The 16,349-nt window shown below is 35.5% G+C and overlaps 1 protein-coding gene across 1 annotated transcript in view; it reads left to right on the forward strand.

The window, feature by feature from the left end:
- The window catches only part of FNBP1L (formin binding protein 1-like), a 62,343-nt gene that overhangs the window by 36,253 nt on the left and 9,741 nt on the right, over nt 1-16,349 (forward strand). Inside the window, exons 3-9 of the mRNA XM_010006764.1 lie at nt 7,609-7,662; nt 9,146-9,293; nt 9,696-9,758; nt 11,274-11,378; nt 12,171-12,299; nt 13,992-14,138; nt 14,917-15,120. Of these exons, the coding sequence (XP_010005066.1) occupies nt 7,609-7,662; nt 9,146-9,293; nt 9,696-9,758; nt 11,274-11,378; nt 12,171-12,299; nt 13,992-14,138; nt 14,917-15,120 (850 nt within the window). The remainder of the gene's footprint in view (nt 1-7,608; nt 7,663-9,145; nt 9,294-9,695; nt 9,759-11,273; nt 11,379-12,170; nt 12,300-13,991; nt 14,139-14,916; nt 15,121-16,349) is intronic.

Here is a 16,349-nt window from a genome sequence, read left to right on the forward strand (position 1 = left end):
CATTCTGCAAATTTTTGGACTAACAAGGTTTGAGACTTAAATTTTCAGCTGCAAAACAAAAAAAACCATAATAATATTTTTCCACTATCAACATGTTTGTTGCAAAACGCATTATCCATGTGTACATTTTTGTTTGTGTGTGTTCATCTAGCTTCAAGTCTCTGCTACTAATTTATTTCTCATGTTGGCTTGGCAAGAGCTACGTTACATTGTGTTAAGAAATCTGATTGAAATAATGGAGTAGAACTTGAGAAAGCAGCAGATTGTTCTGTCCTCTAAGTATACGCTTTCCACAGCTGGTCTTGTGCCTTTGAATGAGACTGTAACCCTGCCACCCTTTATCTTACCTCTTCAGTTTACTTTCTTATTTGTGCCAAGTGAAACATCTTTTAGATCCAATAGGAATTTCCCTTCAGAAGAGTTGCTGCGGTGAAATGTCAGAGAAGCCATTTCTTCAGAATAAAGTAGGATTGATTTTTACCAAAAGGTGCACATAGTGCTTGAAGAACAAGATTTAAACTGAGACATTCCTGTGAACTTGGCCTTCACCATAATCTTTGCTGTCTTGAATTCATTTGGGGTTCAACTGAAGCTGCTAGCCTTGTGAGACTGAAGCTGATAGCAGCTTCTCTCCTGTGGTGTCTTCCATCATCTCATAATTGGCAAACTAGATTGTCAGCAGATGCAGCACTGAGGAATCCTTCCTGATAAATGAGGTTCACAGCTGAGGGCATGGATGGTCTCTGTCTAGGCTGCTCATTTCCTTATTGATTTATTTATCTATTTCTTTTGATGAAGTCATGTACATTCACCTAACATAAGTAAGAATAGCAGATGCCATTTTGCTCAATTATATTTAAAGACTTGTTCCACAGCTAGCAAGATGAGACACCATGTTTTTACTTCAGTATTTGACTAAAAATAGGAAATGATTCCGTTCAGCTTTTTAGTCTTTTGGGTAAAAGTACTGATTTTTCTCAAAGTGTCTTAAAAAAAAGTTATTTCATGTACCCCTTCTGTCAGGTAGCTGGACTGGCTGTCTATATGCAGGAAGTATGATGGTTTGGGGAAGTACAGGTCTTGCTGCACACATTGTACAGTACATGCATGCACTTCTGCCTGCTGCCAGTGAGGGTCTGGACAGCAACACACACGAGAGAGGGTCACTGATTTTCTGCCAGTAGACCAGTTCATGAAGCTTCTCTTTGATATTATTGCCTGCATATTCCTTAGGGAAGAATAGATAGTTGGTAGTGAACTATCTTGTGAGAACAACTTGGTATCAGCCACCATTGCTCTTGAACACACTCACTGTTCTTAACCCTGCAAAACAGTCATGAGAGCCCAGGGGAGACTGAGCAAAATGTTCACCTCTGGAAGAACTAACCATCCTGCATCCTGCTTCTGAGAAGTTCTGAGAGATCTCAAGGATAGACTATGGTTCTGGTAAATTTTAATGCTGGCAGTATATGGCCTATGAGATAGATATTAATCTCTGATAGAAATTTCTAGTTTATCATAGTTTTTTCCTTTTTTATTGAAACACAATCTGAAAAATAGTGTGTTCAGAGACTCTTAATGAACTTAATAAGTGAGATTTATTGTGTCCTTGTTTAGTAGATGTAGAAAAGGTACAATGAGTGGTCAGCTCTTGGTATTTCTATAGCTCTCTTAGTACTTGGATAGGAGGGGAGACCAAGAGCAAACAAATGTGATGAGGGAGATAGTGCTAGCATGAGCTAATGCTAGTAGTGTATTTTTTTTCTGTCTTAATTTCTGTGTGGGCTATGAGTTCTCTTGGGACTGTTGATGGATCTTACTCTCATAGACTTAAACCCAAGGGTGAAAACTTGAGTGAGTTTTTCATAAGTTTTCACAAATGTCTGTGTCCTGGCAGAAATTCATATTCACTTTGTATATACCTTTGCATTTTGATAATTATTTTTTTTTTTGTATACTCTAGTGATGAGACTTTCCCAGGTGCAACAGCTGTTCTGAGTCCTGTAGGAGATAAGTGATGCATGTACAGTGTGTGAGGAACTGTTTGAGTGAACTAACTATATTCTTACTGTATGCAGTCATTGCAGTTTATGGTTCCTGAGTAATTCCAGAAATTAAAGCTTGTGAGAACCCTGTCCAAATGCTGGTTTTAGGTTGCAAGTCATTCCTTGCAGTTCTTTGATGGGCTGTTGTTGATAGAAAAAGTACAAGAAAAAATTGAAACCATTAAGGAATCCTCAAACATTTATGAAGGAAAAAATGTCTAGAGAGCTTGTCATGTCCTTGTCTGCAATACATTTTGTTTGAAAGAAAGAATCGATAATTTATTTATTTATTTATTTATTTTGAGCTAACTTAAAGGAAAACTTTACATTTTGTGAAGCTTAAGTCTCAACATATTGTGGTACCCCAAGGATTGTGAAGATTATTATAGGCTGTTACTGAGTTAGAGGGATCTGAATCAGTACAAATATATTGCAATATACATTGTAGATTAACAGATTTTAATTATATGACTGTTTAATTTGTTATTTTTATAATTGGAAAAAAAATAGATTTAGTATATGCCAAATTACTGGACTCTTGACTAAATTTTGTAATGGATTCTCAGATGCTGTTTTTGATCAGCGTTGTTGCTTAAAAGGAGCAAGGTAAAGGACCATGTTGTTTACTTCTACATCATCACACTCAAAATAATTCTGGATGTTCACTCCCTTTTTGTTTCATCTGAAGCATTATGACAGTTGAGAGGACAGAGGCATTCCACTTCCTGTCATGTTAGGCAGTAATATAAGTTATACCTTCAGTTATAGATGAAAATACCATGTGGAATATAATTTCTGATTTTGGTCAGCTTCTCTGTTGTCATTTTAAAGAAAACAGTGATGATTGTTCTTGAAATATTTGAGTGTTTCCCTTAAAAACTGTACATTGTGATCTCTGGAGATGTCTGGTTAATCTGAGCAAATGTATTTTTCATGTGCCTCCTGCATACAACAGTATGTATGTTGTGTATAAGTGTTTTTTTCCCCTAAATATAATATTACTATATGCTAATTGAGACATAGTTACAATATTTTTATATGTAGAATCTTGGGAACATTTTTAAAAATTAGTATAAGCTCAAATGTGAAGTTGAGGGCACAAATTATGACAAATCTCAAATCTGTTTTCCTTTGAATGGAGTTGAGGATTTACACTGTTGGTTATTATCCAAATATGGATGTGGCAGGGTTTTATTACAAAGATGGCTTTTGTAAGCCAAAACATATGAATTCTTAACAGTTCCAAGGATATTCAGTTTTGTAAACTCAAACTCCTGTGTTACAGTTTTCTAAGATTCATCTCTTCAGTTAAAACTTTTTCTGTTACTAAACACATTTCACTGTCACTGTTTTCACCTAGTTAATGATATACTATCACTGAAACAATCAGAACCCTATTGAAAGTGTTACTTCACATATAATTATGAAATACTTTCAATTACTGCATTTTTTAGTAACTTCTGAAACCAGACTTCATAGTTTTTTCCCAGTCTCGTTTGTAGTATGATGTAGAGGCTGTAGATCTGTAGTCAATTTACCTAAGCTGCTACTTTTATACAGATGTTACCATATTAATGATGCTGCTTCTGTTCTTTACATTCTATATTAATTGACTGAAGAAAACGTACATTTTCAGTTGATAAAAATTTTACACAAATGTCTGTACAATTTTATGTAGATGTCTTACATGTACATAAATAATTTTAATTTATTAACTAGGGTGCTTCTGGCTACATGACTGAGGTGGTGCTTTTCTTAAAAATCAGTAATACAGTCCAGGCTACTATCTCACTGTTATTGACCTGAGACCAATTTGTACTGAAAAGAGAGGTTGGTAAAATTACAGGAGCAGCACAATTGGATGTGGTTAGTCTGTATGAAATTTGCTTCCAGATGGCTGTAAGACAGAGGGTGGTTTTAAAAGAAGTCTAAATTGTATTTCCAGAGAGGATTGAAGTATCAATCAATCTACACTTTTCTGAGGATGGATAGAGCAGTTTATCCAGTAGATAAATAGATATCCCTTTCAGTTCTGATGATCTGCAGTTACTTCAGTTTTCTTCTAAACTAGTCTGGATCTAAATATGGATCCTGAGAATTAGACACACATTTAGATGAAAACTTGAAAGAACATTATGGTCCCTGGAAGTGTCAACTGGTTCCTCTTTGAAATAATGCTTCTCTCTTCAGATCCACATTCACACTAGCTGCATGTCAACCTGCTTCAAATGTAATTTATCTTTTTTTTTTTTTTTTTTTTTAGTCTTGGTGTTCACTTCTTGGAAAAGCCATTTATGCTTTATTGTTCACATGAACACTGGCTTTTTCTTTGAACTTTAAATTCTTCATATGCTTGTCGTTTCATATTTACTGACTTCGATTATTGTACCTTGTCCTGTTATTGAACCTTAAATCCTGATCACAGTGTCTCAAAACTGTACATGCCTGTGGTTGTAGGGAAGACAAGGTTGACTAATGGAACTGACTTTTATTAGGATAAAGGATTATATACTATTTTTGTCTTCCTAGAAACAGTAAAGAGTTGCATTAAGAAATGAAATTGGAACAAAAATTAGCATGTTAGTAAATAATCTGTATTTTTGACCCTTCTCTCCTGCCACTTTAATCTGTATGTTTTTTAAGTGATTTCTCATTTTTAACACCTCTGAAAATCTTCCCTTGGAAAGGCTCATGTTGTTGCTTAGCTACAGCATTGTCTGCTTGGTATGCATTTCACCTTCTGAATAATAATAAGGTGAATTTTAAGAGTTTTCTATTTGTTAATAAGCAATGAGGAGCAATGCAGAAATATAAAGGAAAATGAAACATGGGAAAGTCACTTAGCGAAGATTATTATTTTTATTCTTGGGTTTATGCATTTTCCAATCAAAATGTCTGTGTTCAGTCCCTACCAAGTAGAATGTTAAAACAGGCAGTGTATTCTGGTGATAGCAAAAAGAGATTTTTGCCGTGGTGTTCTAATAAAATTGGAAGAGTCTTTTTAGAAAGTCAGTGTTTATATTGTTTCTTAGTACATATTGATGTAAAAAGAACTCAACTATTTTATAATTATTTTTCTTGCTGCTTGTAGTCTTAGAGGGTATGGAAAAAGACAAAGGGTCTAAGCTTGCTATTTCCATGCTGACTGCCTGTTCATACTTTGGTATATACTTCATGACTGAACATAGTCTCACTACTTAGATATAATATGACATCCAAATAAATCAATTTGAGAAATAGTACTGGAGTATTGTAGATTAAAGCAGGATTAGCACCCTTGTTTTAATTATAAGGTAGTTCATAGTTTGTAACAACCAAGGTTAGGAATGAGATACAAAACATGCGTGCAATATTTTTTTTTTCCATAGAATCTTCTCTCACTGCTTCTTTCCTTTTTTTTTTTTTTTCTGTAGTATTGGGGGTATAGATTGCTTTATGTATTCTACTTCTTTGCTGCTTTTGGGGAAACTGCTTTGGGCTATGTTTAGACTAAGAAGGCAATGCCCAGTTGTCTCAATCACTACTGGATGGAGAGATGGAAGAATTATATCCAGAGGCCAATTAAAAGACAACTGTTAAAGAAGCTCTGCTAGGTTTGCATTGTTTCATACCTAATTTCTTCCTTGCGTGGCTGTGTAAAATAGTTTCATTTCAAAATCATTCCTTTACACAATACAGAAGGTTGAATTAAATCTATTTCATACTAGTTAAAAAGCAGAAGCAATCTTTCCAAAATCCAGGTCCATCTCAAGAACGCCCTCTGGGAAGTCTTCTCTGACAAGCACAAGGCAAACACTCTTGTCTCTTTGGAATAACGTTGTGTGCGTTTGTTTGTTGTTTGAGTTTTTTTGGTTCTTAAATGGAAGGTATGATGAGAGATGAATGGGGAAAAACATTGCCAGCGTTGAGTTGCGTCTGTTGTAAGTTGTGCGTTATTTTCTACTGAGATGTTATTTCACACTTAAAAATATTACTTTCATATTTTAAATCAGAGATGTATAGGCAATAAGTCAGAAATACCAGGCAATCTGGTCTGTAGTTTAAACATTGCTAGCAAGATTTCAATGAAGTAGTTCTAATATTTGGAAAGTCTGAGAATTTTTGTGAGGGTAGACATTGGTATTTAAATACTGGTCTGTTTAATTTGTGTAGTAGGTATCTCTTTAAATATTGTTTGCTGCTTTTAAAAATGCACATCAACTGAGATGTTTTGCTTCTTCGACCTCAAAAAGCACAAAAGTTGATGGTAAGCCATTTGATAAACATCCTATGTCTTACCTGTGTTTCTTTCATACAAAAATGATTCTTTACTTGCTGTAAAATTACAAACTCTCACAAGGAAAAGAGAACTGTCATAGAGTTATAATTTCAGTTTTTCTGTTTCATGGAAAAACCTGACAAATTGCTAGATTAAAAGATGCAGCCAGTTGAAGGTATGAAACACAGAATATCAGGAGTTGGAAGGGACCTCTGAAGATCATTGAGTCTGACCACAACATGAACATCCAGCTACTAAAAATGAAAATGTTATAATGGATTTTTTTAAGACCAACAGCATTAATTTCAAGAATTTTACACCACCTCATTGGTGTCAGAAAATAAATATTGTAAGTTAAGGTAGGACCCTGCGCTGCACAAAAAGTGTACTCAGAAGTTTAAAGCAAAGGTTGATGTACAGTAAGACAAGAATTGGAAGAAAATCACTGGGCATTCTCTCCTCTTATCTCTGCTCTCTGTAAAATTTTGTGGCTTTATTTCACGTTCATCACAGGATTTGGGATATTTGTAGCAATGTATGTAACTGCAACCATTTTATGGTTGTTTGTGTAAGCAGTGTGTCCCTGCTTTATTTATACTTTAGGATAGAGTAGGTGATGTGGTTTGTATGTTCCTTAAGGTGCTGTTTCTGCACTGTATGATAAGCAGATGAGTTCATATCAGTGTTGTCAAAAACTGGACTGTGATGCTCTGTAAAGTGCTGGTCCTGTGGATCATCTTTTAAAGATTTTCTTGGTTTAAAAACCTCATATTTACAACACTAGTGGTAGAGAAATATGTAACATCTTTCCTGAAAAGAGATGTTGCTGCTTCTGTTCTGGAAGCATCCTCATTGAAGATTTGGAGCTGCTGTGGTTAAAACCTTCAAACTGAAAGTTCACTCAAAGCTTAATTCAGGCATGGAGTTCTGTGCTCACGGGTATGGCATCCAGTGTGTGCTGTCTGTATGTTACACAGTGATGACACGTGCTTTTTTCTTGTCCTCTGGCTTCTTTTGCATGTTTGAAAAGGATGTTAAAGAACTCATTTTATGTCTGGTTACTGTGCAGTAGAGGTTTTAAATACTTATAAATGTATTGTTCTATGTCAAAGTGACTTAAAACTTCAAAAATGCAGTCATTATTTGCCTTGTGTTATCTCAAGGACCCTTATAAGATGACAGAGGGAGCAGATTTGTTCCTTCAAGTCACAAAAAAGAAATAATTTATTAATTAATTTTTATGTATATGTGTCTTCTTGAAAGAGACTCTAAAATAGCATATTTTTTTCCATTCTTCTTTAATAGAAATCTGGTTAAGAAGTATTGTCCTAAACGCTCAACCAAAGATGAGGAACCCAGGTAAAGATGTGCATTTCAAGTTCTGTGTACAAGAAACAAGGATTCCAGTATATTCTGTCCCTTTATGGATTTTTTTATTTTTTTAAAAGATTAAGTAGTTAATTGGCTAAGACAACAAAATAATTCTGCTCGGCTTCTTAATTCTGCTCCAGTTCTTAAGCATGAAACCTGAGCTTGCTTCTATTCGTATTTTAAAGTAGTAAACACGGTAGGCTGTACTTGTGCAATTCCAAATTAATCTTTAGCTAGGTGAAAGTTTGAAAGCAGAAGCTTAGTATGCTATGTACAGTCTAGTATTATTTTTTTATAGAAAAGCAGTTGAGTGTCCTTAGGCAGTGTTTTGTGCTTAGTACATTTGCTTTGTACATTTGTATGCTGAGACTTGAGTGTACAGAAAATAGTCACGTTTTTGGCAAGAAGAGCTCTTGAATGGTTGACTTGCTTTCACTCCAGAGACAAAATAAGTGAATGTCTAACTGTGGAGGAGCAATTTGTGCTGAACAGATTTATGGTTATTTACCAGAGAGATGCTTGTTTTATTGTCCATGTCCATAGCCATTTTAAAACCTATTTAGAAAACACAATGCTTTTTTTTCTTTAGGAATAACTTTTACAAAGGAAAGAAAGTGGGCGAGTTTCGGGTTGCAGCCAGAGCACACGCTGTGCACAGTGTGCCTGAGAATCCACACTAGGGTTTCCTCTAGCTCTTTCAACTATTTAAAGATCTTGGACCACAGGGAACGGGATTTCTAGTGCTAGGGTGGCATTTGAATTCCCCAGAGCCAAGCCTATGGAGATGGCAGTATTCCACAGTTAAAAGAGAGAGATGTATTTTTTAATGTGGTGCCTGTTTTTTTGTTTCTTTCCTCCCTTCCACACACACTTTCTACCCTTTGCCCCTCCTCTTCCCCCCTTTTTAGTGCCAGCCATAGTGGCACCTTAATTCCAGCCAAGAGGTGGGCAGGCAAACAGGCAGCTGTCTCCAGAGCTGATAGCAAACTTGTTCTGTAGAACATCCATCGGGATGCATGTGAGTGGTATGATTGGCATGTTCCACCCTCAAGACTACCAAGCACATCAACTCTGCAGCAAGTTCAGCCTCCAAGCCTAGGGATGTATGTATCCGTTCCCAGGCTCAGGCCTCTCAGTTGGCAGCTTAGGAGATACCACTATACTACAGGGCTTTCCAGGTAGTATTACTCTTCTTTTTTTTTTTTCATCCACAAAAATCCGTATTCTTATAAAATGTATTTCAAGAGCCATTGCAACAGACGATACATGCTAGGCTTAATGTAGGCTTTCCCAACGTGCATTTCTACTATAATTCAAATAGCATTAAGATAAGGTTTATTGTAAAATATGTGTAATTTTATTTTTTTTTAATTTAATCAGGAATGCAGATTATACTAAAATAGTCCATTTTTAAAAAAAAAACCTGTCTCACTTTTTTTGTATATATGTGTGTGTATGTGCTTCCTTTCAGGTTCACTTCATGTGTTGCCTTTTTTAACATCCTTAACGAGTTGAATGACTATGCAGGACAACGAGAAGTAGTTGCAGAAGAAATGGGGCACAGAGTATATGGAGAATTGATGAGATACTCTCATGATCTAAAAACTGAGAGGAAAATGGTAATTTCTGTATTTTGGTTTGATAACAGGATAACAAAATGGATCTGTCTTTTAATGAATTGATGTATTAGTTTAGCCATTTTAATAAACTTGGCACTAAGTAGGTTTTGTTATACATATATAAAACACGTATCTAAAGTTATTCTGTATTTTTACATACTGGTTTACAACTGTTATTAAATCTAAAAGTTTAAGATCTTGAGAGGTAGTGTTTACTAGTAACTTTTTTGCCTGTATGATTTTAATGTCTTGCTGTTCTTACACAATTAGTAATATCTTTCAAGAGTACTGTTAATTTATGGGAGATCCTACACATTTTATGGTGTCACCTAGAGAAGGGACTTAACTAATGGTTGGAGTACAAAAAGGTATTTAAATTAATCTTACTTGTGGTGTTTTTAGCATCTTCAAGAAGGACGAAAGGCTCAACAGTATCTGGACATGTGCTGGAAACAGATGGATAATGTGGGTTTGTGTTTTGGGGTTTTTTCCTATCAAACTTAATAATACACAGTCTGTAAATGGAACAGTTGTCATCTTGCTTGCTTAGACTTTCATGTTTAGCTCAATTACTGAATGTCCAAATCAGACATAGTAACATCCAAATTGTATTTATAGTTCCCTGTTCAAAAAAAAAAAAAGTCTCCTGTAAGCAGCTTCTCTGTGTATGTTTGAGTGAAGCCTTAGCTTTTATCCAGCATAAAGGAATATGTTTGTAACATGGGTACAGACAACTTTGGTTGCTTCTCCTTAAGATACTTTTTGTTTATAGAGTAACTAATAATTACCATAAATTTATATGAAGATGAAATCTTAGGTCACTGTATTTGGCTTGAGTTTGAGGGCTTGTTACATGAGGTCTATTCAATAATTCCACCAAAGACTTTCATGCTTTCAGGAGGTAGAATTACTTTTTAACAGAGAAATGCAGGAAGTTAATTTCTCTAGAACAGATTATAACCTCCTTTTTTCTTAAGACACACTTCTGAAGATGAGAAAATACAAGATTCCACCAACTCAAGGTGGCTTTGTCTCTTAGAAATTTATTGTATCTTTGGTCCAGATTATTGTGGAGCAATACTGGAGAGGTGAATTTCTGTTGTGTTCTGGACCCAGATAAGCAGTCTTACTTCAGTGTCATGTCAAAGAATTTTAATTCATGATCAAAGGGTGAGAGTAGAAGCAGATATTGTACTTCTAGACGCTGTCACTCTTCAGCAGTGTAACTCCCAGAGTTCCCCTCAAAACAACCAGTCATGTTGTGTGCACTGTATTTGCTTGAGTGCAAAGTCAGTCTTCTAAATGCATACAGCCTGCAGGAGACAGTGTTAACCTCAGTTGCCTGACTTTGCTCTGAAGCAGGAGATCAGTGCTCACACCATCTCTGTTGCCAGTTTGTCTCTAGAGATACTAACTTCTTGAGCTGGAAGTTCTTCCTACAGCAGTTGTCTTGACAACATCTGGGTATGTTGAATGTGAAGTACATTGAATACTGTTGTCTGTGTTGCTTACAGCTACACCAGTTGGTCTCAATACCAATGATAATGGATGGGTATGCTAAGATCTCATAACATAGATATACCTTAAAAATAGTTGAATTTATTAAATTAAAATTTATCACTGAAGAAGGGAACTTGAAAGTTTTAATCATTTAGGTTATTGAAGTAAGACAGGAAAGTGGACTTGCCTGTTTATAATAAACTGTGGATCTTTGTAATAGGCTATTTTGTATATTGATTATCTGATATTTTATAGCATAAATACTGTTGTTTCCTTGCTCGTACTTCAAAGAAAAAAGTTTTAAAATTGAGAAGTTGAAAATTTTTGAGACCTGGTTGCTGTAACAACAGTGTATTTACTGAAAGGTACTTAGTGAATGTAATATATTTTAATGGAATTTTGGTATTTGGCATTTAAAATTACTGTACAGAATCAAAGGGGATAGTGGCTTTTGAAACAGTAAGTTTGTGGCTTTTATAGAGCAAGAAGAAATTTGAGAGAGAATGTAGAGAGGCAGAGAAAGCACAGCAAAGCTATGAGAGACTGGACAATGACACTAATGCAACAAAGGCTGATGTTGAGAAGGTAAGAGTGGTGCCAGTTCTTTCTCTACTTTCTATTATAAAAAAAATAATTACTTGCTTGTTTATCATCAGTACCAAACAACACTCTTTAAGTGTACAAAATTGTGTATAAAATATGCTTGCTTATTATGTGCAAAAATAAAGCTGCAGTAAAATAAGAGACAGCACAGAGGAGGATTCTTTATTAGTCTTGAGATGTTGCTGTTGAGATGATGACTGTCTTCCTAAAAGCTCAGGCTTACTGATATTTGATATCTTACACTATGTATCTTTAGTTACTGTGTTTTTTTAGGATGCACATTTAAGAAACATGGCCAAGGGAACTAAAGTGATCATTGCTCTCTGTACCTAAGAGTCATTCTGGTTGAAAAAGACCTTTAAGATCATTGAGTGCAACCATTAACCTAACTCTACCAAGTCCAGTGCTAAAACCATGTTCCTAGGCTCCACATACACACTCCCCTCTAGGGACCGTGATTCAGTGACTTCCCTGGGCAGGCTGTTACAGTGTTTAATTACCCTTTCAATGAAGTGGTTTCTTCCAATACCCCATTTCAACCTTCTCTGGCAGAACTTGATACCATTTCCTCTTGTCCCTGTTGCTTGTTAGGACAAACCAGACCTGTGAACTGTCAGTATATATGAAGTCTTCCATTCTTTTCATTTCAGTTATAAGGGTGTCAGTTTTGATGACTTATGATGAGTGTTTTTGTGTAGGTGGTAAAGTAAAACAAAAATACTGTGTCATTGAAAAGCACAAGATGTGTCTGAATTGATGACACTTTCCTACTAGGCTAAGCAACAGTTAAACCTGCGCACCCACATGGCTGATGAAAACAAAAATGAATATGCTGCACAACTACAGAATTTCAACGGGGAACAGCACAAGCACTACTACATTGTTATTCCTCAGATTTATAAGGTAAAATAATTTACAGAGTGTATGTCAGATCATATTTTATGGGAGAAGTAGATATTTACATTTTAAAATCTATTTTTGGGATTTTAGTGGATAATTTTATCAATAAATTAGCATAATCTTGATACAACCTGTTTTATCATGAGACTTAGTGCTGACAGTATTTATGCTTAGACTTTTATTCTCTATGAAGATGTTATAAACTCTTTGTCAGAGTATTGCTGAAGGGGTGTGACAAAATACTCATTTGAGACATCTGGGTGAGCAAACATTTAAATCATTCTAATAAAGTTTGATCACTAGTTCTCTTGATACTCGTGTGTGAATGTTTTGACTCTGGCAGAGATGAAGAACAGCGTATAGCTACTGGTGACTACATGGTTTAATGTATCTCCTGTATAAAAGGGGTGGATCGTGGAGGCTGAAGTACTTTACTTTGTGGTGTGTCGTGTGTCCATCCTCCTGTCCTGTCCCCCCTAGTTGGTCATTGCTTCATCAATATTACCAGCAATTCACAGAACTCTCTACAATAATAAATTAAAGGTCAAATTACATCAATACTTAACATCTAAGAAGGGTATTTCTTAAGGTGCTTCATATAACTATTTTTTTTTAAGATACATTCAAAACCAGAGAGACTTCGCAAAACTAGTTTAAAGTAAAGCAGCTGGGGGGGCATCAGATAAGGGAGAGTTCAGAAGTGCATTGGCATGGACCTTCAGCCATTTGGGAGAATACTGAGGCTGTAGAAACTGATTCTGAGACATGGATGGAGTGGGGAAATGGAAAGTAAAAATACTGACATGAACAAATGTTAGGAGGTGTATCAACTTGAGAATGCTTGCCACTTTCCAGAAGCACAAGGGAGTTCATATTTTTAAAAAAAATACTTACTAGAAGGTCTAAGATTCACTGGAGAAAATTGTCTTGGCTTATTACATTTTTTTCTAGTATTTTACCTGTTAAGCAGCACTACAGTGGATCTGACATTAGCACACTGATAGAGGAATTGCAGTCAACTCCCAGGAGAAACAGTTTGATCATCCTTGTAGTTTGGACCAGAGTTTTGGTTTATTGCCTGTATTTCTCTAGGGCTCAATCCATTATTATTGTAAGATATTACTTACATTTTTTTGAAATCTCCAGGAAGAGCAGAAAGGCCAAGTCCTGCGTTCTCCTGGGACTATATTTTTATTTCCTTGCAAGTCTTTGGTACCATTCAACTTTGGGAGAGGGATTTAGCATTCCAAGTTGTTGGTCTGTTTTAGAGAGATGAAATTAAATGCTATTTAGGACATCTGCCTTTGTTGGAATAGATAAAGAAAAGATTCAGCTTCTTATCGCATTTCTTTGGAGTTTCTTTACTGTAGTTTTCATTTTTGCGTGAAACAAGCATTTTTAATTAATCAGGTGGCTGTAGATACTGTACATGTGCTTTAAAAAAGATCGAGGAAATGAAAGTCCAGTTCCTTACACAGTTCTTAAAAAGTTTATCAGCTTTTAATTATTTTTCTGGGCATCTCAAGTCTGTGTCTGAAAATAAGTGATTTTTTAACTTCAGTTCTGTTTTGTTAAGCAAATAAAAACACTGGGAAAGCACAGAAATTCTGTATGACACTGGTGACCATAGTAATTGCATATGGGAAAAAAATTCTGCAAATAAAAGTTTTATTTTATCTTACTTTGTGCTTGCAGCAACTTCAAGAAATGGATGAAAGGAGGACTGTCAAACTTAGTGAATGTTACAAAGGCTTTGCTGACTCTGAACGCAAGGTTATTCCGATTATCTCTAAGTGTTTAGAAGGGATGATCCTTGCAGCAGAATCAGTTGATAAACATAGAGTAAGTAGAATTGAGCAACTTATCATATGTGCATGAGCAGTTAAACTGATACAGAAGCAGTGGTGAGGGGAAGGATGGACTTACCATGTACATCTATCTTTCTGTTATCAAATGTCTGCTTGAGAAGTATTGCGAGTCCACTTCTAGCTTCACTGGTCACTTCCACTTTCAGTGTCTGTTCTCTTCCTGTTTTATTGCTTTCTTGTGATCTGAAGATCTATGACACTTTCTCACTGTATGTGATTTTGGACACATTGTTTTGGTCTTCCTGAAGCATCCTAGAATACCAACAGGGTTGGTATTTTCTCCCTTATGTAGCATTAAATCATATAAAGGATGTTTAATTAACAAAGTATCATTCTGTGGTCCCATGTGATTGCATATTGGCACGTTCTTGCTTCTCCTTTCCTATTGTATCTTACTGCATCTAGTTTCTTAGTTCTGCCTTCATTTCAATGCTAATGTTGAAGGATTAGAAGGTGGGGTAGTAGTTTAGTCCAAAGTATGTCCTCTTTTAAATTTGTGATGACCCTTGGGGAGTACTTGCTGGATTCTGAATAGCAGGGTATGGTTTGATTTATACTCCTGGTAACAGTGCTGACAAAAAAATAATGTATATTATCTTAACTTGGTCTGTCGAAAATCACGCATTCCGAGCTCTTCTTACTTCCCCCACCTGTGCAGCTCTGCAATTTAAGGGCAAAATTTATGTCACCATGTTTTTCTCTGCAGTTCTTGATGGTTTTGCTTTTTAAACTCCTTGATGTTCTCTGTTTAGGACTCTCAACTAGTGATAGACTGCTTCAAATCTGGTTTTGAACCTCCTGGAGATTATCCATTTGAAGATTACAGTCAGAATATTTACAGAACTATATCTGATGGAACCATCAGTACACCAAAGCAGGAAGGAATGAGAATTGATTCAAAAACTACAGTGGGCAAGGCTAAAGGAAAGCTGTGGCTATTTGGAAAGAAGCCAAAGGTAAGAATTAAGAAATTACTATTTTGAAAATTGAAGTGTGAAGTTCTAGACTTAATGGAAGCAGCAGTTAATTTATTTAAAAAATGACCTTCCCCTTGCCTGACACTGTCTTGTAAAATATGTGTAGGAAGATCTGAAGGTTGAGGTAGGGCTGGATATTTAAAAGTCAAATTCTCACTGGGGAAAGTTTTCCAATTTTTCTTCTATTGATTTGTGTCTGGGAGTATTTTTAATAGGTATTTCATAAAAGTAGCTTCTTATTTCTGTAACACTCGTAAGTTCCTGTAAAGACTTTCTGGAATTATGTAGAAAAGATGTTAAGGTGAAGCAGGAGTGTGCTTTGGAATTGGGCAGACTTCAGACCTCTTTTATACTACAAAAAGCAACCGCCTTCTAAATGTCACATTTTGTTGATGTTTATATATAGGAGTGCTATATAGATTTCTATTATACCTGCTTCTAGTTTTGAAAACTTCTGAGGTTTGCCTGAAAATATGAACACTTATAATACATTGACAAAACATACAGGTCAATGTCCCAGAAGAATTGTTAATTTAAAATAGGTTAAAACATTTGTCCTTTCTTGTAGCATTACATGAGATTCTATTAACATTTTCTATGCAAGATACCTCCATGGATCAACAAAATGGTTATCAATACATGTATTGGCCATAGAAATCACTCATGAAACATACATACTGAAATGTTATGCTAGGTCTTTATTTAGTATTGGAGTAATTTCAACGATTCCCACATTTCTGAGGTTATTATAATGCTCCAAGTCAGTTTCTGCCATTTATTATAGGAAACTATTCTTAGAGCTTTTTAGTGGTAGGATTTGTTTTCCACTTGATAGTATTCCAAGAAAGCAGATCTTTATGGAAAGAAAAGCTAGAGCCGATTCCTTATTCCCACCTCAGTAGATTATTTAACTGCAGCCATGTGTTAAAATTAACACTGATTGTGTACTTTTTGTGCAGTATGATTTATGATTGATAATAGTTTTAATATATTAAACCTAACATATTTATTGCATTTGGCTGCAGAGGTGGGTGACATTCAGCCTGTTCTGATCACGATTACCAGTTTGACAACAAGATAGTTTTCCGTGAATTTTGGAGAGGGAAGTTATGCAAATCTGTGGTGGTTGTCAATCTGGACCTTGGTATTTACTGTAGTTATAAGAAATTCCTAAGTATGATGACAGCTGAAGAAAGCTGAGAGACCTT

Source organism: Chaetura pelagica, unplaced genomic scaffold (assembly GCF_000747805.2).
Source record: "Chaetura pelagica isolate M959 unplaced genomic scaffold, ChaPel_1.0 scaffold69, whole genome shotgun sequence".
In the NCBI taxonomy this organism is placed as follows: domain Eukaryota; kingdom Metazoa; phylum Chordata; class Aves; order Apodiformes; family Apodidae; genus Chaetura; species Chaetura pelagica.